A 23,396-nucleotide genomic window follows, 5' to 3' on the forward strand; every position below is an offset into this window, starting at 1 on the left:
TGCAGGATGCTACGAGGAAGAGGCAACCTAACCAAGTAATCTGGAGTGATGCTCAAAAGAAGGCATACACGACATTAATTAGGAAGGCTATAACAACAAGTCATCCAGTCCAAGCCATTCTTCTTGCAGACAGACGTCTCCGAGATAGGCATCGGGGCTGTGCTCATGCAGCAACACGAAGGCAAGATGTTCACAGTCACCTACATTGTGAGAATTAAACTGAAAGGAAGAACCGCTTCCCAAAAATTTGAAAGAGAATACTAGGCGATCGTCTAAAGTGTCAAAAAAGGTAAGAACAATTTTGTAGGGGAGAGAATTCATCCTCCAAACAGATCACAGCTTCTAATTTAACTCGCAAAAAGTGTTCCTGAACGACCGGGTGATGCGCTGGGTACTGTATCTGCAAAACTATAAGATCAGATAAACATTGAAATGATAATTAAAGGGTGCGAAGAACAGAGCTGAATTTTTCATCCACATGAGATGACGTCTACGTCTACTACTTGGGTTACAGAAATGTGCTGGAAGTAAATCTAATCTAGAGAAGGGACTTGTGTGAAGTAAAGACATGTGACACGTGACGTGTGCAACTGTAATTGGACAGTAGACTGGTATGCTGTTTGACTGATAACGATATTGTATTGACTGGGTTACATTTGACTGTGGAGCGGTAGCGAGTAGAAGTTAGTTTGTAATAGAATCTGCATATATATGGGGCACGGTCAACCGCTGGTGCATTCTACGCGTCCTGTTTCGTGCGGTGATGTGTTCGCCTTCAAAGTCTGCAGCAAATAACCAAGTTGCTCGCAGTCTGTGGTGTCGTTACAGAGGTCATGGGAGGTGTGGTGTATTGAGACTAACTAGTAGGAGGAGTTATTAATATGGATTGAGTTACAACTAAATACTTTTATTCGTTGTTAGAGATTAGAAAAGCTGTACGAGCCTAGTAGAGCTATTATCTTGTGTGTCTGTGTATATAGAGTTTATTATAAGGAAATATAATACCACTGCTGAACACCGTGCACATACGTAACAACTACCGACGAGAATGCCACAAGCAGGACATATGCTGGCAAGAGTAGAAAAATGTTATCCAGACAAGACGAAGGGAGTGGACAGAAGGCAAATGGTCTTGCAGGTAATGGTGACGGTGCAGAAGAGAAGAGGGTGGCGGTATTCAATATTATTATTAGCACCGTAGCCTTACGGCACCTGAATTAACAGCAACGCAAACTTACGATAAACTAACAAAACTTTTGTCCGACCAGCTAGCTCACAGGCCATTGGCAATTGAGGAGAAGTTCAAGTGGAAGCGACATGAAAAGGAAGGAGAGAGTGTTGCTGAGTTCACAAAAGAGCTGACACGTCCTGCAGAGTATTGTAAATTTAGCGAGAAATTAGAGGAATAGCTAACTGATCAGCTGCTGTCGGAAATACGGAATGCTGCAACAGATAGGAAGCTGCAGTCAGAAAGCAATCTCTCCACTTCAAAAGCTATGGAAATGGAAAAGCTATGGAGATAGTGGAAACGAAAACTGGTCACCTGCGAGGCGCGATGACAGATAGCAAGGATGACAACCAAATTAGTAGCGCCGTGGACGTGGTACGTTACAGACCAACGATGAAGAGATCTACTGAGAAGACATCCACAGTTTTCAAGAATGCATGTCATCGATACGGAAAGAAAGGTCATGCAGCGCAAAAATGTTGGCATCCTGACAAAGAGTGCAGAAAATGCGGTAAACGTCGTCATATTATTCGAGTTTTCAAGACTCCTGTGCCAGGCCAGCACTAGAGAGTGGCGGAAGGTTGCAAACCTATAAAAACAAACTGTATGGAACTACCGTCGTGTGTTGACAGTGAAGAGTAATAGCCTCGTCCCCAGACTCTCTCACGCTAGTCTTGTCCGGTGCCTTATAACAATTCCAGGCGCAAGAGATTCTGTGATCATCCCGCCTACTTCTTGCGATATTTCTTTACCAACTACTTACTAAGTGTCACCCCTAACGTCATCAAGTGTCCCGTAACTTCAAAATAAAATTAGCGTTAGAAATAATCCAATAAACGCACCACACGGGATGTTATGGCCCATTGTTTGATGTTTGTGGCTTAGCCAGCACTTGCATACAACTGAAGTATGTTAAAAAGGTAAGTATATGGAGTGTTCGTAATGGGGGTCGTGTAGGCTTGTAGTCTGAGATCTACAATTGGCGGAGTGATAACCTTCTACATAGTTTACATGCAGCCACTTCCGTTTGCGCTTAGGCTAGACTCTGTAGTAAAAAGCGCGAAATGACAAGGAAAGGCATTGATCTTGACATGAAACTACCGTCTACCTTTCGAGAAGTCTTCAAGTATGGAAAAATACATCTTTTCGCGTAAGAATAGCCCTGGAAGCTTCAAGTTGACCCTCCAGACAGCAGTTTAAAGTCAAGATCAACCTCTTCCCTTGTCATTGCGCGCTTTTGCGACAGACTCTAGTCTGCGCGCAAACGCTAATGGCCGCATGTAAACTAGGCAGAAGGTCATCACTCCGCCAATTGTAGATCTCAGACTACAGGCCTACACGACACCCGTCACCAACACTCCCTATACTTACCTTTTCAACATGCTTCAGTTGTCTGCAAGTGCTGGATATGCCACTAACATCAAACAATGGGTCATAGCATCCCGTGTGGTACGTTTATTGGATACGTTTCGTTTATTTTGAGTTTGAAGTTACGGAACACTTCATGACGTTAGGGGTGACAATTAGTGAGTAGTTACTAAGGAGATATGGCAGGACGTACGCGGGATGATCACAAACTCTGGAATTGTTATACGGGCAACGGACAAGACTAGCGCGAGAGAGTCCGGGGACTCGGCTAAATATAAAGTATGACGTGAATACAATTACAGTAAAGACGGGACGAATCCTAAACATACACATGCAAGTGGACGAAGTCATGCTTCCTATGGAATTGAATACTGGCGCAGCGGTATCAATTGTTTCTCATGCATATGGCAGAAATGTTTTGATAAGCCACTTGAGAAATCAAATTTGTTGCTTACAACCTACTCCAATTGAAAAGATGAACGTGATTGGGCAAACCATGGTGGGGTAAAATAGAATGGTCAAGAAGAAACCTTGCCTTCGATTGTAGTAGCAGGAAATGGTCCAACTATATTTGGCAGGAATTGGCTGGAAAAAATCCAAATAGACTGGAAATGTTTAGAAATACAGCGAGAAGCCAAAGACACGCTAACAGTGGAGAACCTAATCAAGGAGTATGACTAACTGTTCAGCTAGGGGTTGAAACTTTGAAAGGGTATAAAGCAACTCTTTCCTTGAGCAGGGAGTAGTGCCCAAGTTCTTCAAGCCACGGAGTGTAGCCCATGCAATGAAAACGACTATTGAAAAGGAACTCAATTGATTGGAAACTGAAGGAGTATTAGAGAGAATATCATGGAGTGAATATGCATAACAGATAGTGGCTGTTCCGTAATTGGACGGCTCAGTAAGGATTTGTGGAGACCAAAATGTGTCAAAAATTTCTATGTATAGGCGGAGGAGACGTTTGCAGAAATTGCAGAGAGAGAAAAATTTACAAAACTAGATCTAATTCAAGCTTATTAACAGGTCTTGTTGGAAGGAGAATCGAAATCTTTTGTTGTGCTAAATACACATTGAGGTTTGTACCAGTATACAAGACTACCTTTTGGAGTAGCCAGTGCCCCGTCAGCGTTTCAGCACATTATGGAAAGTGTGTTGCAGAGGATTTCTAGAGTCACTTGTTATCTAGACAACATCCTCATCACAGAAAGGCTGATCAAAAGCATTTGACTAATTTGGAAGCAGTTCTAAAGCGATTGCCAGATTTTGGTCTGAGATTAGAACGAAACAATTGCCAGTGAATGCAGACCAACGTAGAATATTTGGGTTATTGCATACAAGCACAAGGACTCACTACCGCCCCTCAGAAAATCAAGGAAGCACCAGTACTACGCAGTATATGAGCACTAAAGTCGTTCTTGGGACTGGTAAACTATTACGGTCATTTCTTGAACAATTTTTCAATGACTTTGTAGACCACTAAATTGACTGCTAGGAAAGAGTCAACCATGGAAATGAAGCAAGGAGTGCAGAGAAGCTTTCAAAATTTGAAGAAACAACTTGTTTCAGCTCAAGTATTAGTTCACTACAACAGTGAGTTACCATTACGGCTAGCATGCGATGCTTCAGCATATTGAATTAAAGCAGTTTCATCACATACTATGTCTGATGGAAGTAAACGTCCTATTGCTTATGAGTCAAGAATCTTGAGTAAAGCTGAGAAACATTATAGCCAAATAGAGAAATGAGCACTTAGCCTAAAGTTTAGTGTGAAAAAGTTTAACCAATTTCTCTATGGAATACCATTTACTATGGTTACAGACAACAAGCCCCTGACTACCATTTTTGGATCTAAGAAGGAAATACCGACTGTACCCGCAGCTAGATTGCAAAGATGGGCAATACTACTCATGGCATATCAATACCAAATCAAGTTGCTATCCACGAAGCAACTCCGTACTGCAGATGGATTATCAAGGTTACCCTTGAAAGAGAGTCACGCTGACGAGAACTGTTCAGCTCAAGCAAGCAAGGTCAATTTAATGCAACTGGACTCAATACCAATCATCAATGCTGATTTAAGACAAGCTACCAGAAAGGACCTATTATTTTCTAAAGTGTATAAGTACACTTTACATGGATGGCCAGCAAGAGTTGACGAAGAATTACAACCATATTTCGCAAGGGGATTGGAGATCACCGTGGAAGATGAGTGTCTTTTATGGGGAATTCAAGTCATCATTCCACAGAAATTTCAAGTTCACTTACTCAAGAAATTACATATCAGTCATTTGAGAATAGTCAGAATGAAAGCTATCACGGAGACATATTTGGTGACCTGGAATGTCTAGGTCCATAAAAGAATTGGCAAAGAGATGTAATGCATGTCACAGATCAAGGAAAGACCCAGGAATAGTAACTTTCCATCATTGGGTGTGGCCGGATACCCAATTTCAAAGCATTCACGTGGATTTCGCAGAACTATTTCTAGAGAAGAATATTTTCCTTGTGGTGGACGCTTAGTCAAAATAGATGGAGGTCATAGCGATGTCTAGAACAACCACTGAGGCTACGATTCAAGCACTTTGAGATCTTTTTGCCAGATATGAAATCGTCGAAATCTTAGTGTCTGACAACGGACTACAAAATTAGTTGAATTAAGGAATTTTTAATAAGGATGGGGTGAAACATCTGACGTCGATACCCTATAACTCAAAGTCAAATGGTGCGGTGGAGAGGTGTGTCCAAACATTTAATAGCGCACTGAAAGCCAAGAACAAAGAACAAGGCAATGTCAAGGAGAAACTAGGAACCTTTCTATTTCAGTATAGGAACACACCCTACTCTACAACTGGAGCACTACCAACCGAGCTATTTCTGAGAAGGAGAGTACGTTCAAGGTTGAGCATCTTACAACCCACTTGAGCCAGCAAAATAAAGAAAGCAACTTCAGCAGCAAGAACAAGCACTCAAAAACAAAAGAGATTTTGACGTTGGAGAGAAAGTTTGTTTAAGGGATTAACGAGAAACAAATTAATGGGTAGATGGTACGGTTATCAAAAAACCAGGAGCTGTCGATTGCCATATCCAAAGCAAAGAGGGAGCTGTGCACAGACATGCTGCTGATCAACTCAAAGAGATGATAGACCTACGACCACTGGTCCAGATATTTCAGTGGACCGCTCAGACCAAGACCAACCCTCACATATCAAATAAATATGAAGATCGAGAGGATGCGACTCGCCAAGTCGAGGTTACACCTCCGATGGCAAGGAGAAATCAGCCTTGAAATAGACGTCCTCTCGAATGTTTAGATTTTGTAGACAATGTTACAGCTAGTAGTAAACAATAAAGAAGGAAAGGTGTGGTGTATTGAGACTAATTAGTAGGAGGAGGTATTAATATGGGTTGAGTTACTACTAAAGACTTGTATTGCTTGTTAGAGGTTAGAAGAGCTGTACGAGCCTAGTAGAGCTAGTACCTAGCCTGTCTGTGCGTATGGAGTTTATTATAAGGAAATATAATACCACTGCTTAACTCGTGAACATACGTAACATAAGGTATTCAAACCTTTAGAGCGCGGTAGATTTTATCTACACACTAAGATCTATTTTGTAGTTAATTGTGCAATTGATAACAAATGACTTGCACATGAGCAGCCAAATTGTGCTAGGTGAAATACAGCAGAATATATGGAAGGCCTCGTACAATGACCAAGCAGTCCGAAAAACTACAAGATATGTTTGATTTCTACGTAGTCGGTCTTCGATGTCAACTGGCAGTCTGTTTCAGAACCATTAATGGCTGACCACGTCGCTGTACAAGTGTACAATTACAAGCCAGATCCACATCGATGTAATTCAAAACCGCACAAAGAGCAAAGACAGCTCTCATCGACATTGTAGAAAAGATGTTAGCGATGCTCAGTACAGCGTTTCGGAGCACCACGCGAGCGTAAAATAATTGCAATTGCCCCACCTCTCGTTTGCGCCACAATCAATTGCGACACAATCAACAACACTATATAACAAAGCACCAGAAATCGCAGCGTCGTCGTGTGCCATTGCATTTCAATTTTCTTTGAGCGCCAAATTGTAATTCTACAGCTGCAATCCGACCGTATTGTCACTTTCTGCATATGCATCAAGACATGTATTTATACACTATTGTACAACGATGTACATAGCCAAACCGTTGAAAGACGACATCAATTAATGTAACAGCGATTTTGCACTTATTGTCTTTCTCACTACACCTCAACAAGTTCTTCCAATCTCGGCACGTCACTTACACTAACTAGACCATATTGTAAAATTTGTATTACCTTCAAATGCCTACCAACCTAACCAACTTTAAATCCCTATTTTGCAATACACAGCTCCAACATTGCAATCCAACTTTGCAAGAAATGACCGAAACGCTTGCACTTACCGGACACTATAAGAGCACGTGAACATGCTATCTCTACCTCTAGGTGTGGTCAACATGATGATGGTCTGCAAATATCTGTTTCTAACAAGGGAAGTGCTGCAGGAGGTGGTCTCATCTAATATCATTAAGTTTCTGGTTGCTTGTTGTAATCAGTTGTCAAAAGCACTTTTCATTTGGCCTGCTTGGGTAGATGCTAATACGATCATTGGGATAAATTGCAAAATATAGTATAAATCGCATTGATATGGTTTCATTACCTCGTGCATGTTAGTCGTTTATGCCAATACAATTTTAAGTCGATGTTTAAGTTTTGTCCAGAGAATCATCTGAAAGTTTGAATATTAACTATACAATTAAGTCTGTCTAACTAGCATTAATGCCTAAATATAACCACAAATCTAGACACACAAAGTCTCGCTCTAAGTTGTAAGTATGAAAAAGCCAATTTTTATATCAATAATTGAACAATTAAAAACTTGACAAAATATTAGAGCGATGATCTCAAACTACCATAAATATACAATAATTGTAATAGCACAACAGCCTGCAGCTAAAGCAGGCTCTAACAAATAGTCTTTCACAATGTACAAGATAAAGTGGAAAACAACCATCTTGTTCATTAATCCAGACGGTTGTCATCGAATTTGACAACAATACCAGCTCACGTTTCGAAATGTCTGTGCCAGCAATATCACACAGCAGCAATTGGATTTTAATTACATGTACCCAACAACTCAACAAACCACTGACTGCCTGTGATGAGTAGAGAAAATGCCAGCAATTCGTTCAAACGTAAAGCAATTAGTGATCATGCAATTACCAAACAAATAATTTTCATCAAAGTTGATCAATAAGAAAAAATTGTGTAGTTTAGACTTTCAAAGGCGAACAAAACCTCTTACCGGTAGCCCTGATTACACTCCAGTTACAAATAGTCATTTGCTCCAGTCTTTATAAAACAGTGACTAAATGTATTATTTCGTATATAGTATAATTCAAAATATTAAATAAAGATAACAATCTTAGTTATAAAATTGAACCACTACGAAATTAGCTTTATTGGTGTAATAAGCAACAGATGATAACCATTTCATGTCATTGCTATAACCCAGCTTTCTAGCCAGGATTTTTTGCCAACCGTCAATATGACGTAATTAAATATATTTACTTCAATTAATGACGTCATCATATGTTTAATGTTGACATATTTGGTAATGACATCATAAAAAATTACTATAGCTGTACCTTAGTTGTATTAGAGTCAGATGCATGTATATTAGTAGTAGTAGTAGTATGTTGTTATTCATAGATATCCTACGTTGAGACAAAACACAATACACGTAAACTACAATTTTTAAAAGAAGTGTGGTTTGGTAACTGGAACAAATTGTCAGAAGAATCTATGTAAGTCTGAAGTTACTGCATGATTGGTAGGCTATTCAATAAAATTGCCACTCAGATCTGGTTGAATAAACCTTATTGAACATAACCTTGATAGACATATCAAAGATAGACAGACAGATGATGCAGTAGCTTACTACAATGACAAGTTGACTTAAAACTGGATTAAAAAGCTGATGTACAGGAGTAAGGTGTACAAAACATAAGATTGAAGGTAAACAGTAATTAGTAGAACACCTGCTGCAACCACAGACACATTAGCACTTCTTGTGTGAAAGGTCAACAGGAATCCACCTCAAAAATCAACAAGGAGACCATGCACTCCCTAAGATTACCAGATGTTCGACATGACACTATGTATTGTTCTGTAGCAACTTTGAGACCATCGAGATCACTAATGACTTTAGATCCGTGATGCCACACTATGCTATGCTAAGGCTTTCCAATTCTGTTCTCAACAGACAATAAATGGTTTTCCCCACTCCAAGCGTCCTTTCCCTCTTCCAAAAGTCAAATGACGGTACTGACAGTACTGGCAAGAACACTGCTATAACATATTTCATCTGAATGCTGTTAATTACAAATATTTTAGGAATCGATTGGCTATACCCTTAAGATCTTGTGTGGGTTCTTGCTCACATACACACACACAAACACACACACACACACACACACACACACACACACACACACACACACACACACACACACACACACACACACACACACACACACATACACACACCTGAAACCTGGAATTCCGCCATACCCACTATGGGCTTCGGCATTGCAGAAGTTTTCGCCAAGAAGAGCGGCCATTAGCTTGTGACAGGTCAATATTCAATGACACCAGGCCTCGTAGAATGGTATCAATCCACCCGTTCTTTGGACCATGCTGAGGGCGTTTCATATTATGCAACTTGCTTCTCAGCAACAACTTTTGTAGACGAGAGACGTTCCTCCGTTGTAAATGACCAAGCCACTGCAATCTTTGATATTGAATTTGACGTTCAATTGGTTCTTCCTTAGCAGATTTCAAATTGAAGGAATTTCTTATCTTGTTCAGTCTTGATGCACCCAAGATAGATCTGATACAGCGCATATGAAAAAGTGTCCAGTCTTAGAATATCTACTTGAGTAATTGCCCAAGTCTCACAACCATATAGTAAAACTGGCATTACTAGTGACCTAAAGAATTTCAGTTTTGTGTTCTTGCTAAACCCTCGGTTTGTGAACACTTTACGTTTCCAAGCATACCCCATTTCGTACATGTATCATGGAAAGCATTCACCATCTGTTGCAACTCACTACTTGACGTACCTAGTAAAGTCAAATCATCGCATACAAGAGTGCTTTGATCTTATGTGTCCCATCGGGTTCTACACTATACTTCATGAATAGGCCACCATCTGTTCTGTAAGCAATCTCAATGCCACCACACTCAAACTTGTCCAGAGTCTCACACGTAATTCTGTCCATAAACAGATTGAACAAGACTGGAGACATCACACACCTTTGACGGACACCTGTGGTTACTTCAAACCTTAAAGAGATTTCCTCCCTATTTCGTACAACACAGCCTGTACCATAGTGCAGATCTACAATCAATCTAACCACTTCATCTTCTGTGCCAGAATCATTGAGAATTTTTGTAAGAGCATGTCTTGGTACAGAGTCAAATGCGTTTGAGAGGTCAATCCATACACACACACGCGCACAGTCACACAGACACAGACACAGACACACAGACACAGACACACACAGACACAGACACAGACACACACACACACACACACACACACACACACACACACACACACACACACACACACACACACGCGCGCGCATACGTGCGCACACACGCTCACACACACACAATAAAAATGGTAAACGGTACACCGATAAACGTCAGGAGCTGCTTTTCAAGATTAACACCAAGCCTTACGGTTAAGCTTTTGTGCAATATTCAGGATAACTATGGCCCAGCAATAGCAATCTCCTAGCCTCGGCCTCCCAGACCCGTGTAGCGCCGATACAAAATCGTCCTCCACGGGTCTGGGATGGTACCGCCTCTTCTCAATATATTGCGGTTGGTCCTAGGACCAGCATTAGTGTTCAGTTTCATAAATGCATACCTTTCCAATTTCGGCCGTAATACAAGAACGACGAAGACATGTCGCGCTAGAACATCGTGTCGCATCTTGCTGCACGGGTACCTTTGTGTTTACAGTAGCTACGGTTTTATCATTTGTGTGTTAGTAAGGAACGCGAATGGGACGTTAGGAAGCACTTTCTTGTACTAGTGGTGCCGCGGACGCGATCGGCATGTGTCTGATCGCCGTGAATCCGCTGCGAGTAGCTGCTAGTCGCGCGTGGAGCTTCGAATTCGCGACGAAAATTCGCGATGCGCGCATCCGCTGTGACTTGATCGTCTGGATTCGATGCGACTTGCCGCGAAATCGCGACAAAAATTCGCCGTGAATTCTCTGCAAGACTCTGTGTAGTAGACGTGATCATGAAGTCGCTGAGAATGCAGCTGGCTGGCTAGTGTAGATGTCGGAGCATCGGTTCGAACAAACGGCTCTACTAGGTGTCGGTATTGCCGTTGACAGGCGCAGAATACAAACCACGACGTGTAGGGACGTGAGTTTGCGTGAAGAGCGCACTACAAGTCGTCGTTTGTGTACAGTGTAGTCTTTGGTAGACAGCAGATATGCATGAGATGTCTTCGTTGATTACAGCTGTAATTGGAAAGGTATGCATTTATGAAACTGAACACTAATGCTGGTCCTAGGACCAACCGCAATATATTGAGAAGAGGCGGTACCATCCCAGACCCGTGGAGGACGATTTTGTATCGGCGCTACACGGGTCTGGGAGGCCGAGGCTAGCAATCTCCTGTGAGCTAGGTACTCATAGGAACACCGCCCTGTGCCAAATAAAGTGTGAGCACACGAAGTCCCACTAGTTCCTCAGAGACTAATGGTCAAGTCACAGTCAGTGGCCACTACTGTCCCCAGTCGAGGGTCAGGTACTCATTTATACTACTTGAGTCAAAATGGCAATTGTCTACGGGTTCCTTGCCCAAACATTTACGCCTGTGCTTATCCCTAGCTTGAACTTCCGACCCTAAACTGCTGGATGTTGCTATTCTCCAAGTGCAAGTCCCTCACAATTGAGCAACAGATGACACACCCACACAACCACACACACCCACACACACACACACACACACACACACACACACACACACACACACACACACACACACACACACACACACGTACGCATGCACCCACACACACACACGCTGTTTGAGAAAGAAATCGTCTAGCTACAGTAGCTGTTGCATTGTGATCGATTGTCATATCTGTCTAGATCTGCCTACAAAGCTCGCCCGCTGCCATGACTCTATTTGTCTCTCTACCCATATGCCCTTATTGCCTTTGTAATGTCTGAAACAGCTAGCGTACATCGTACACACTCGTTCTAAGTTATTCACTTCGGCTGTCAAATTGACACATCCGGGGACTACCATAGTTTGGCAGCAGTGAATACAATAGGTAGCTGCTACTTCTCAACAACATTCAACTGTACTGTACAGGCATACCGACAAGATGTTCTTGACCTCAGTCCGACAAAGTCGGAAAGTCAAACTATTGATTGATGAATACAACGAGCTGTTTGAAACCATTACATTGGCCCAAACACAGAAACGACGCGTGGTAACGACGCTCATCCGTTGAGACTAAAGTTTTGGCTTTAGAAGATGCAGAAAGGCACTGATTCTCCATATCCCGTAAGCAATATCGGTACATCTCGTATACGATACCAGTATCTCACGTACGGTACGAGTACGTCCCTTATACGATACCAATATGTCCCGTATACGGTATTAATACGTCCCGTATACGATACCAGTATGTCCCGTATATCAAACTCGTACAATGTACGATCTCCCGTATATATGACGCAGGTATATACCGTATAAAATACTAGCATCTGCTATATAATCAAGAGTTGTGCGTAGGGTGAGAATTTTAGACTACGGATTAATTTTAAAAGTACGAATAACAAAAAAATGGTTTTCACTTATAAACGTCTTGTAGTAGACAATTTGCAACAATATAGTGCTATTAGCATGACACAAATATCATAAAGATGGTCCGGATATCGTCTTAGCTACTTGTGTTTGGCAAATGTGTACGGTGTGGTTCCAATGTTTACATGCAAGCGTGTTTTTATCTTTACTGTTTGCTTAATTAGGAAATGTTACAGAAAAGCCGTGGCAGCTGTGTATTTATTCTAGGCCTTCTGATGTCTTTTTAAAAATTATGCACTCCGTAATTTGCTTTTAATCTCTGGGTAGCATCACTCCTTTAACTATGGTAGTACAGAAATTCATACATAATTTTGTGTTTGTAATTAACTATATACATATATTAGACATATAATATAATTATAATTATTGTTGACAAAATTACAAAATTAATGCTTTTTATATTACCAACTATTTAATCTAAGGTATTTGCTAGGACACTATATCACCTTCTTTACTTCTAATTTGTCACCTCTGGAACCCTTGTTTTTTCAAGATGAGAGCCAGAGGATGCATATGCAAAGACAGAATAACACGAATACGCCATCTACACTACAACGTCACAAACAGTTGCAACACCAGCTGTCTCTACCGTGTTCCAATAACACAAACGAAGAAGTCACAATGTCATATTGCAAGACGAAATCTAGCCGTACACAAAACAGAAACGACACCTTCGTATCCTAACTCGAACAAATGTCTCTGGACTCGCATATTGAGCCATCGCGCAATTTCGTGATGTACTTTTTAAAGGCGTCCAAGTGATTGCACGCTTTGAATTCATCCTCGCACTTTTCCATTCTTTTCTTTTCACATTTACGTATCTTTTTCTTGGTTTTCTGCTTCTTACACGGCTTTACAACGCATTTTTGCTTCACCTTCTTCTTGCAATCGGAAGCACTGGACGTATCTTTTGGGCATGGTTCAATGGCTGTGTTGTGATCGAGAACATATTTGGTTCCATCTCTGCCTTGAATGTGATAGCAGTTGCCAGTAACAAGTTTAATGTCGGTGGTGCAAATCGAAGGTAACCACAGACGAAGATTTGATCCGTTCTTCTGCCTATGTGCCCCTGGTTTGATCTCCTAAAGATAAACTATTTCAGGAATGAAATGATAAATAATTGATTAAAAATGACATCCTACGTCAACAACAGTCACATCGAGTTTGTGCCATCCATTTTCATAGGTGTCGTCATTGATGCGCACATTGTACACTATATTATGAAGTTCACACGTTTTATTAACTTTTCAATTCCAACAGTAAATCAAACTAAACTGACCATAGTCATGATGAACGCAAGCATTGCAGAGCCTGTTGTGAATCTCCTTTTCTAATTTTGGACAACGTCCTAAAATTGAAGTTATTTTGGAGAGAAGGAATTAATGAAAGCGGCGTAACTACCATTATACTTAGTACAGTACCTGCTCCACATACACAAGCAGGCTGTCCTTTGTTCGAACTGTCACAAATCAAGCCCAACTCCGGGCTTCCTCCTCCAAGCGTGTAAAACTTAGTGCATTGTACCTCTACAGAAGTACGTACCGTCAACATGAATCGCAAGCTTTTACTTATTGGCCACAGCAACCCACCTGGCTCGTAGTAATCAAACACATGTACACTGACGGGTAGAGAATGAACGATCTCAAACTTGCGGTAAGTTTTGAAAACGACACACGTTCGTTCGGTGTCACACAGCTACAATTGAAAACGCAATTATTACCTTAATATAACTGTACATACAAATGTCAATATTCACCTTTTCAAAGTAAAACACGACCTTTCTCTCTGAGACCTCGTATTTTGATAACCCAAGTCGGCTACCGCCATCTCGTAATATCTAAAGAATACATTAAACTTTCTAAACAAAAAAAATTAGAACGAGTCTCCTACGGTACTGAGACATCGCCAATCCGAGAAATTGTTCTCGAGGCTTTCACACGCTTCGTATCCAGTCGGCAACTCAAGTTCTACTACAGCCATTGTGGTGCATCCAGAGCCCAAATATCTAAAAGATAACAACGCATGATGAGAACATTTCAATAGTCCTGTGTTTCTGATAGAGTGCATGCAAACTCTTAATACATTAAACCTTACACAGAATGATAGACAATTAGTAGGTAACTTTGCTTTTATTAAAACGTATTGTGTAAAACGTGTGAGTTAGTGCCTTTAACGACAGCACTTTATATCTTACAAGTCATTCATTAGATATTCTAACCAAATTGATGCCATTATTAAACCTAAAACAATATCAAACTAAAAATTCTTAAAACATTCATACTCGAATTTTGAATTGTTAACAAGATAGTGCGTTGTTTAATTGTTTCTTAAGTTCTAAGCAAGAATCTGTTCTAACAAATTCAAACTTTAGAGAATAAGCATTGAAAAATAGGTTTCTTTAAGTTAAAAAGATATTGAAACAAAAATCTAAAAATTTATTTCTGTACAACACTTTGTTGGCTTTTGATTACGTATACGTTTGAGGCTTTTAATAAAGCTGACCTAACACAGTAGGAAATTTGAGCTCCGACAGGTGGCTCAAAGTTTGTGTTCATTGTCATCTTCGAAGCATTCACAGCAATGTCAAATGCGCATTGTTCGACGGAAGTCCCGGGAACGTTGTACTCGTAATGCACCTTTCGAATACAAAAGGTTTGACTAGAAAAGAATATTGCTGTCCAACATTTCTTTTGCAATTACCACTGCCCGTCCTAGCCCGCTTCCGCACGTGTCGACTCTAATGAGTTCATTGACAGGAACCTGTAAAAGCATCCTTTAAACCTAAATTTTTAAAACAATTAAAAATTAAGAAAACAAACCGGAACGCGGTACATAACGTCTGCATTTTGTGGAGTAATTCGAAATGTCTTGATAAGGGAATAATTCGATGAACGAACATTTATACATAAATTGGGAGCATGAAGAACAGTGACACGGCATCCGGCTGCGAATTGAGCCAAGGCTGTCAAAGCAACCACAGTGTCCTATACAACACAAATGAGTCTATTGTAAAATATTGCCATCCATGCACACTCTTGTATACTCTACTTGTGTTGAGACAAAGGCTCCTCGTGAGTTTCTAGCAGTATTGAGCCACTTGGCTGTAGATCGGGCACACTTGCAGTCACCAACGCAAAGGCATGCTTGTAAGACGTAAGCCGTCATTTCTACCGAAATAGCAGACGGTTTACTATACCAATAGGCATTCCCCAATCTGCTGTCTGCTTCCCAGTGCATAGAACCGTCAGTGTCTACAAAGATAACAACAATATCAAATGCCACAAAATAGAAGACTATACAGATTTTTGTACCAATTACTGCTTTGTCAAACAGATTTTTCTTCAATTTGTCGATGATTGTGTAATCACATACTCCCTGTGGTTTGCACACCGCGCAGCCGCAAACACAAGCTTGGATCAAAGCTTTGTACACAATTGCCTGCGCGTATGGTCGGTTCACTCGACCTGCAGCCACCTCCTTCTGCATGTAACTCACTGCTGGACAAACTAGATTCTAAACATGATTATGTCAATCATTAAAGAATTTCTACTATATGCTGATTTGTGAAGCATACCACAAGAGTTGGCTTCTCTTCGTTGCGACAGCACTCCAATAGACTCATTGTTGTGTAAGCAGTCATCGACACACCAGCCTCTTGAACTCCACCCTACATATTAATTAAAATGGCGTATGCATCCTTCCAATTTGTCTGTTAATGTCCGTGGGTGTGTATGTTAATAACTTACCACCATCTCTCTATGAATTACATTCTGCGGTTCAACAAACTTGCCGTTTTCGCGTCTCGTTCCGAGAAAGTTGATGAGACCGCTGACGACCGCGTCGTCAACTATAACAAACTCTCTTGCACAACACATTGTGCGCAGCACGAACGAACTGAGCCAAGTCGATGGTGTGTAATGCAACCACACAGTAAATGCTCCGGAATCTACCAGGCGATACTTCAACTGGTAATTATAGCCTAACATAAAAATGCACACTATACAGTTAAATTTTTAGTTTAGAGATTTTCTAGAGTTAATTACCATTTTGAAGTAGCGGAAGGTGTTTCCTTACAGCTCCTGGATTGGTGGCATTTAGGAATGTGACAATAGCGCAGTTAGGACCAAATCTTAGCATGCTCTGCTCTCCACATCCACCGGGTATTCCCAGCATACTCTCTACGCTTTCGATTTCGTCCACCTTTCCTTCCATATTTTCGCCTACGGTAAAATATTTTCCTACAAAAACCGTTTTTGCTGAAAAACATATTCTACTTTGCTGGACTGATTAAAGTATTGCTGCATACCGCTGACACCAATCCAGGCTGTGACCGATCCCTCAATGTAGTTTTCGGGAAGTCGTACTGGAAAGAAATTGGTTTGACTCTTAGTGTAAGGACGTCCTCCGCATTGACACAGCCCCGTGCAGTAGTGAGTTTCTAAATGCAAGTATTTTTGTTTTACAATCAGCAATAGAAAATTTCATCATTTGACTATACCGTTTTTGCCAGGACACCGTTCACACGTTCCTCCTTGTGCGCGAAACGCCGAAGCAAAATTACCAATTTGTTGAGTGCAACATCCGTCCTTTGTAAATGGCCCTTCGAGAGGCTCACTGCATTCTCCATTTATGAATACGTATTTAAAGCACTGGCCAATTCTCAGATCTGCAAGCGCAAACCATTGAGTTACGACCAGTATTTGACAACTCTTTGGTATTACTGCCTACCTGGAGGTGGAAGAAGAGTGCAGCTCTTTGATTCGTCCATATTGACTCCTAGTAATTAATGACAGATTGCACACTTTACTGAAAAGACAGACTCATTCAATACGCCTTCGCATAGAAATTGAGTAAAAACTGTAACAGCATTTGCACATTCCGCGCAAAAAATTGATGCCGTGAGGCTAAGAAGTTGGGCATCAATAAAATACGAAGTGTCCATCATTGAAAGAAAACTAACGCAAGGAACACTACGCTAAAGTGAAAAACAGAAAATACAGATATCATTTATGAAAACACTGTTTGGTAAAACCAATATAACATAAAGACACCAGAATAGAAATGGTCCAATTTCAGAGATATATTTGTATATATCAATAAACGAAGAAATGCTTCTTAAAAATACTTCAATGACTGGTAGTCAGCCTCTACATAAAGTACTGTTTTAAAATGTTTACTTGCATGCTGCAACTAGAAACTGTACCTTGAAGAAAATTGCAACAAGTTGCACAAGCATTAATGTCAGTGTTACTAGTAGTACGACTACAGCCATCAAACGACTACGGACGGTACCACCACCGCTACAACCGCCAGTGCCACCACCGGCGCCACCGCCAGTACAACTCCCGTTACTACCATTGCTACAACAACAAGTACCACCCTCGATACCACCAAAAACCGTGCAACCATCAACGGTACCACAACCAACGGTACCACCACCAACGGTACCATCACCAACGGTACCACCACCAACGGTAGCACCACCAACGGTACCACCACCTCAACAACAACACCACCACCGACAACAACAACCACAACTAAAACAACACAAACACCACTTCCAACAAAAACAACAACTGTAAACACCATCACTAACACAATAATCACTACCATCAACAAACACATCAAGAACATCAACGACCACAACAACATCAAAAAACCAAAAAGACAACTAACCACAAAAACAATTAAAAACAAAACAAAAAGCAAATACAAATACCGCCACTACAAGAAACAACAAAAAACAATACAACTGAAACACTAGCAAACAATAGCCAAAGATGCTCAACTAAGAAAGCTTAAAACAATAATAAGTAACCCAAAACACAAGTAAAATAAAATAATGAACTACAAATTGTAACCATTTTTATTCAAACAATGTCAAAAAATGAATTCTTTCAAATGCTGTAAAACTTACTTACCAAGAGGATCCAACTCTACAGCAGCATCTGACTCTCGAGTAACTCCCTCCGGCTGCAAGATTCAAACTACTTGACCCCAATACAATAACATAAATTGGTTGTCAGTACCACAACAGTGATGTTCTGAACTATCTGATCACTAGTAAGGTCCGTACTCATCCTGACCGATAGCTCCGTTATTCCAACTACTAATGGAATAACAGGAATAAGAACGGTTTTCGAGTCATGACCTTCAATGCGAAAAGGTATCCAGTCCGTCTCTTTTCCCGTTCCCGCAGTAGTGCAAAGATCATTACGTACATCAACGACTTTTATCCATGCCTGTACAAAAACACTATTAAATCAAAAAGCTTATGTTCACATCGCTGGTTTCTTACATTAGTTGCATGTTGGTTGTAATTGAACGCAGTGCAAGCCACGGACACTTGTTCTTGCCGCTTTAGCGAAAATGGCAGATGACACTCTACAAAAACGCTCTGAAAAACGTTAATCGAGATCGGTTCTGACACGCAAAATCCCGATTCACAGCACTGCGCTAATCCGTAGACAGACCATTCTGTAATCGAGTCAGGAACTCGAACAGTTACGTCAAATGATTTCAAATTCCTAAAACATTTAGAGTCAGTCAATTAACTAAAAAGGAAAAAGCTAATAAAATTTTGAAAAGCGGTAAACCCGTTGGTAAGGACTTTGTCTTGTAACCAAACGTGTGGAAAATTCGTTCGCCTTTTCAAGAAGCTCGGGTCCTGCTTGTCAAAGTTATCAACGCCGCCTTGAGAACTCGATCTAGCTCTGTCACTGTTCTTAAAGTCTATCATTTAATAATTCTCACTAAACTGTGACATCAAGTTATAATCATATCAAATACCTTCTATACAACATTGGTAGAGATAAGTGGCTACATCCTCCGTTTTGTACTCTGCCTCGTTCCTTCGATCCGTCTCTGACAAATGGTCATCAAAGCTGCTAAATTTTCCTTTAACAAGCTCTCTGTACTCGTTGAGGCAATAATCGGCAACATTATTGGAAAGTTTTCCTGATCGCCTTTTTATTTCATCACACAATCTTTCCACTGTAACAATATACAATAGTGATGAACAAAATTTGGTACAGTGTGAGTGTTATTATGCAATACCAAGTTTAGATCCTCGCTTCTTTCGTCCGGTACCGCAACTGTCATCTTTACATCCGTTGTAAGCAACATAACTGTATAAGACTTACAATTAGGTATAACTTACCAGCATTCATACAAGAAGCACGGCATGAAGGTGTACAGCAGCTACAGCGAGGATTAATAGAAGCGTCAGACATGCCAGCCAAACCAACAACCTGCAAACACACACACACTATGTCAAACCAGACTTGACATACGATAGTTTTCAGTTATCTCACATCAAACATTCCATCTGAACTTGCAACAGTGTAACCACAAGAATAGGAACAATTATCCAAAGCAGAAAAGATCTGTAAACAACAGTTTAAGGCGCATCCAACAAATATGTGCTGTATATCTGACTTTGTCTCGTGACAGTCTGTTTTCACTATTGAGAATATATAATCCTTTGTCTACAGCCAACAATGCGACGTCAGAATTTGGACAAGCGACGTTGACACCAATTGTAGCTTGATTGCCCGGTCGAACGCTCTGAGTTTTCAGTTTCAATGATATCTAGAGATCTACAAGTTAGCTGTGCCCAAAGGACACATTTCTAATCTTTGTTATAATTTTGTAAAGCCATAATGTGTTTCAACCAAAGAGTGCGAGGTAGGCGATAGAAAAATCGCTGCCTTTAAGCTATATAAATCACCTCGTTGGCGCATGTTTCTGCTGTCTTTAGACAGACGACGTCAGACACAAGCTCGTTGCAGGTATCCATATAATAGGCAAGAACGCAGAAACGATTGGCTAGTTGAGGTGTGATCTCGACTTGAAATGACGTCAGAGGACCCGTGCTACTCCTTACAGACTGAGATGATTGAATGCTTCCTCTCGCAATGACAACAGTCGTAATAGTTAGCTAATAGAAATTCAATGCTAATATGAAAAGCATTGACGAAACGCAACGCTACCTGTCTGTTGTCTGAATTTGATTTGATTACTTCAAAGTTAGCTCTGCTTCCCACCTACGCATTTACAAAAATATTTAATTGAAATAACATTAAGAATTAAAAAAATTATTAAAGAATAAAGCACAAGAAGTGATTGTTAGAAAATAACAAAGGAAGAATAGGGCACCTGTATTTTGTCTCCAGTCTTTGCTCTGACGGTAATGTGTCCTCCGCAAGATGAACAAAACTGTTTGAAAACACACACCTTCCCTAAAGCTTGACCACTTACACCGATCTGGCATATAGAGAATTAAAAATTAACTATCTGGTCATCGATAAAAAGACAACCAACCTTAATTTCCATGTCACCGCTGACGCTTCCCACGTCGATAACAATATCAGCAATGCCTCTGCTTTCTGCTTGTATACTATGAAGATAGTTTCGACCATTTGCATCAGTTGCAGTAATCTGAGCTTGAGGAACAGTCCGACCGTTGGGATATCTTGCTTGCACCTAAACACGTCCAAATAAACAAAGTTTTCAAATATTCATAATGGTAATATTTTTAAAACTAAACCAGTTTACTAGAGTAATATCAAAAAATAGGAAAGGATAGAAGAGTGGTTATGCACTAGAGAAAAAATAATAGACATAATGTACGATCAAAACAATGGCAAACAAAACAAGAGATAGAATTGAGTTACTCTGTCACTCAGAGCCTAATACCAAACAATAACACCTTGACAATCACATCTACACACACACACACACACACACACACACAAACGCGTGCGCGCGCACACACACACACACACACACACACACACACACACACACACACAAACGCGCGCGTGCACACACACACACACATACACACACAAACACACTCACACACACACACACACACACACACACACACACACACACACACACAAAACACTCAGAGACAAAGCAAACAAACAGACATACGTAAGTACATTACACAATCTCACATACATACATTCTTACCTGCAACTTAAGAGGAAGATTGGGTCTGTAAAAAGGTGGAGTAAGATCACAATCAACTTTGATTGGGTTGTCCGTAAACACTGCAGATCTGTCCGACTTTGCAAACTTGATTCCGCTAGCTTCTTCTACGACCTCAACAAATATGCACAACCGCTTCCCGTGAGGAAATTCTAAATAACCTCCATTGGGAAAGCTCAATTTCTTCACTCCTTTTTCCTGGAACACACATCTACTACACGTATGCACAGTTACTAAACGCATCAGTTCTACCAATGGAGAAAGAGCGAATTTCGCCTTTTTAAACACCGTAGCGTTAATAGAAGTCTCATTGCATATCCCCAAGTCGATATACAACGTACCCCGAACTCCTTTGCCATAAGTATACCTATAGATTACAATAAGATCAGCAAAATATTGAAAAATCAATAAAATAGGTTGATCAACATTGCAGCCACTTCAAGAGCAATGGTAGGGCTCGTGACTTTGACGTAGTCGGGAGGTTTGATATTCACGTCAAACCGAGGCAGCACTACAACGTAGGTTGCAGACACAATTCAGATATCATAACAAATAGATACTATTGCAGCTTACCGTAGTTCTTCACCTCAAAATACGTCTCGGATATAACGCTACCCTGCTCAGTAAGCCTCTAGATATAGGTGTGATATGATTAGTTAGCAACGCCTACTTACATCACAGGTACGCTTGGCAATAATTGTCCAGTCACCTTGCACAGGAGAAGGCCCCAGCTTGAAATCTTTACGTTTGATGGCTAAACAAGTCCATAGCGTTAACACAAGATAAAGACACCGGCAAACAGACTTACCTCCGTCAGAAGAACACGATGGTATGGGCAATCGATCAACAATAATGTTTTGTGGATTCTAAAAACTCAAAAACACATTAAGTCTAAGAGAAAGTAAAATGCATTTTAAAGTTACCCTGATATCTAAATTGACATCACAAACGCACTAAAAGAGAATCAAATATGATTATTTTCTCAATCTTGCTCTTATCAAAATCAAGTGTTATTCACTTCTTTGTCGCCTCCACAGCACGGACGAAAATTGCATCCAAGAACGGCAACTCGAATGTGAACTGGAAAGAGACAAACAGTAACCCTCAAAGGAAACTACATCTCACGTTGCCTTACCTTCGTCGTACTCCACGTAGACGGGTTTGTCTGTTTGCACGAACACGAGCGAAGGGCTTGCTTTGACTGCGACTCTTGTGACCTTACTGAATGAGGCGGATCCACTTCCCACTGCTCTTATACTCACGTAACGCTCAGCATTAGGGTCATCTAGTTTGGCCAACTTCTGACAAGGTAGGGTAAGATTGAAAGCCACGGGTGAGTTACCTGGAAGAAATAACAGTCAATCAACACACCAAAATCACATCCGTAAATTGGTCGATAGGTCGACGGATTACGTGCTGCATTGCAATATCACAAAAGGTCCAATGCACACAAATTTACTTTCGAGGACATTGATTGAAGTTGTTTGCGTAATGACTTGTCCGGAATCGTTTACTACTTGCAGGTATGCTGAAATACTGCCACCATTCAAGTTGAATGCCGAGACCAACACTGTCTCTGGTTGACAGCACTGCAGATGTCGCGGTACAGCAACCAAGTACTTAGGACTAAAGCACAAAGAGATAGTTTACATACAAGTACAACGCCATACTTCATTTTCTAGTAACGAAATTCGGACGCCATTGCTTAGGCCTTCAGTAAGATAGAAGGCAATTACCTGCTGTGAACTGAGGTAAACAGACTCAGAGAGGAACATACAAAGAAAAGAAAGGACAGGTATTTACTATACCCCATATCAAACCTCCCTCTTGAATGAAACGCAGCAAGTGAGTGATTTTGTAGGAGGTGCCTAC

The 23,396-nt window shown here is 40.7% G+C and overlaps 1 protein-coding gene across 1 annotated transcript; it reads right to left on the minus strand.

Annotated features, from left to right (window-relative positions):
- Nucleotides 1-12,969: 12,969 nt before the first annotated feature.
- Nucleotides 12,970-23,365, minus strand: LOC134198131 (complement C3-like). Its single transcript, XM_062667473.1, has 42 exons — nucleotides 23,261-23,365; nucleotides 22,984-23,150; nucleotides 22,660-22,866; nucleotides 22,543-22,604; nucleotides 22,448-22,477; nucleotides 22,333-22,390; nucleotides 22,199-22,278; nucleotides 22,098-22,140; nucleotides 21,951-22,035; nucleotides 21,777-21,891; nucleotides 21,507-21,722; nucleotides 20,850-21,011; nucleotides 20,685-20,792; nucleotides 20,519-20,572; nucleotides 20,257-20,466; nucleotides 19,965-20,117; nucleotides 19,841-19,912; nucleotides 19,687-19,777; nucleotides 19,584-19,628; nucleotides 19,317-19,520; nucleotides 19,124-19,259; nucleotides 18,826-19,054; nucleotides 18,557-18,769; nucleotides 18,449-18,500; nucleotides 17,256-17,303; nucleotides 17,026-17,193; nucleotides 16,834-16,965; nucleotides 16,571-16,765; nucleotides 16,274-16,506; nucleotides 16,102-16,194; nucleotides 15,839-16,040; nucleotides 15,576-15,778; nucleotides 15,347-15,511; nucleotides 15,228-15,287; nucleotides 15,030-15,163; nucleotides 14,418-14,532; nucleotides 14,284-14,364; nucleotides 14,117-14,222; nucleotides 13,949-14,053; nucleotides 13,807-13,875; nucleotides 13,670-13,740; nucleotides 12,970-13,609 (listed from the first exon to the last, which is right to left on the minus strand). Exons 1-42 carry the CDS (start codon nucleotides 23,335-23,337, stop codon nucleotides 13,208-13,210), a joined length of 5,451 nt encoding a protein of 1,816 aa, XP_062523457.1. The 5' UTR covers nucleotides 23,338-23,365; the 3' UTR covers nucleotides 12,970-13,207.
- Nucleotides 23,366-23,396: the final 31 nt, after the last annotated feature.

Source organism: Corticium candelabrum, chromosome 2 (assembly GCF_963422355.1).
Source record: "Corticium candelabrum chromosome 2, ooCorCand1.1, whole genome shotgun sequence".
Taxonomy (NCBI): Eukaryota; Metazoa; Porifera; class Homoscleromorpha; order Homosclerophorida; family Plakinidae; genus Corticium; species Corticium candelabrum.

Coding starts and splice junctions, on each gene's coding strand:
- LOC134198131 (XM_062667473.1), bottom strand. CDS start 23,337: ATGGGGTATAGTAAATACCTGTCCTTTCTTTTCTTTGTATGTTCCTCT. Junction 22,605..22,659: donor CTACGTGGAGTACGACGAAG/GTAAGGCAACGT, acceptor GTCTCTTTCCAG/TTCACATTCGAGTTGCCGTT. Junction 16,041..16,101: donor AAGAGAAGCCAACTCTTGTG/GTATGCTTCACA, acceptor AATCATGTTTAG/AATCTAGTTTGTCCAGCAGT.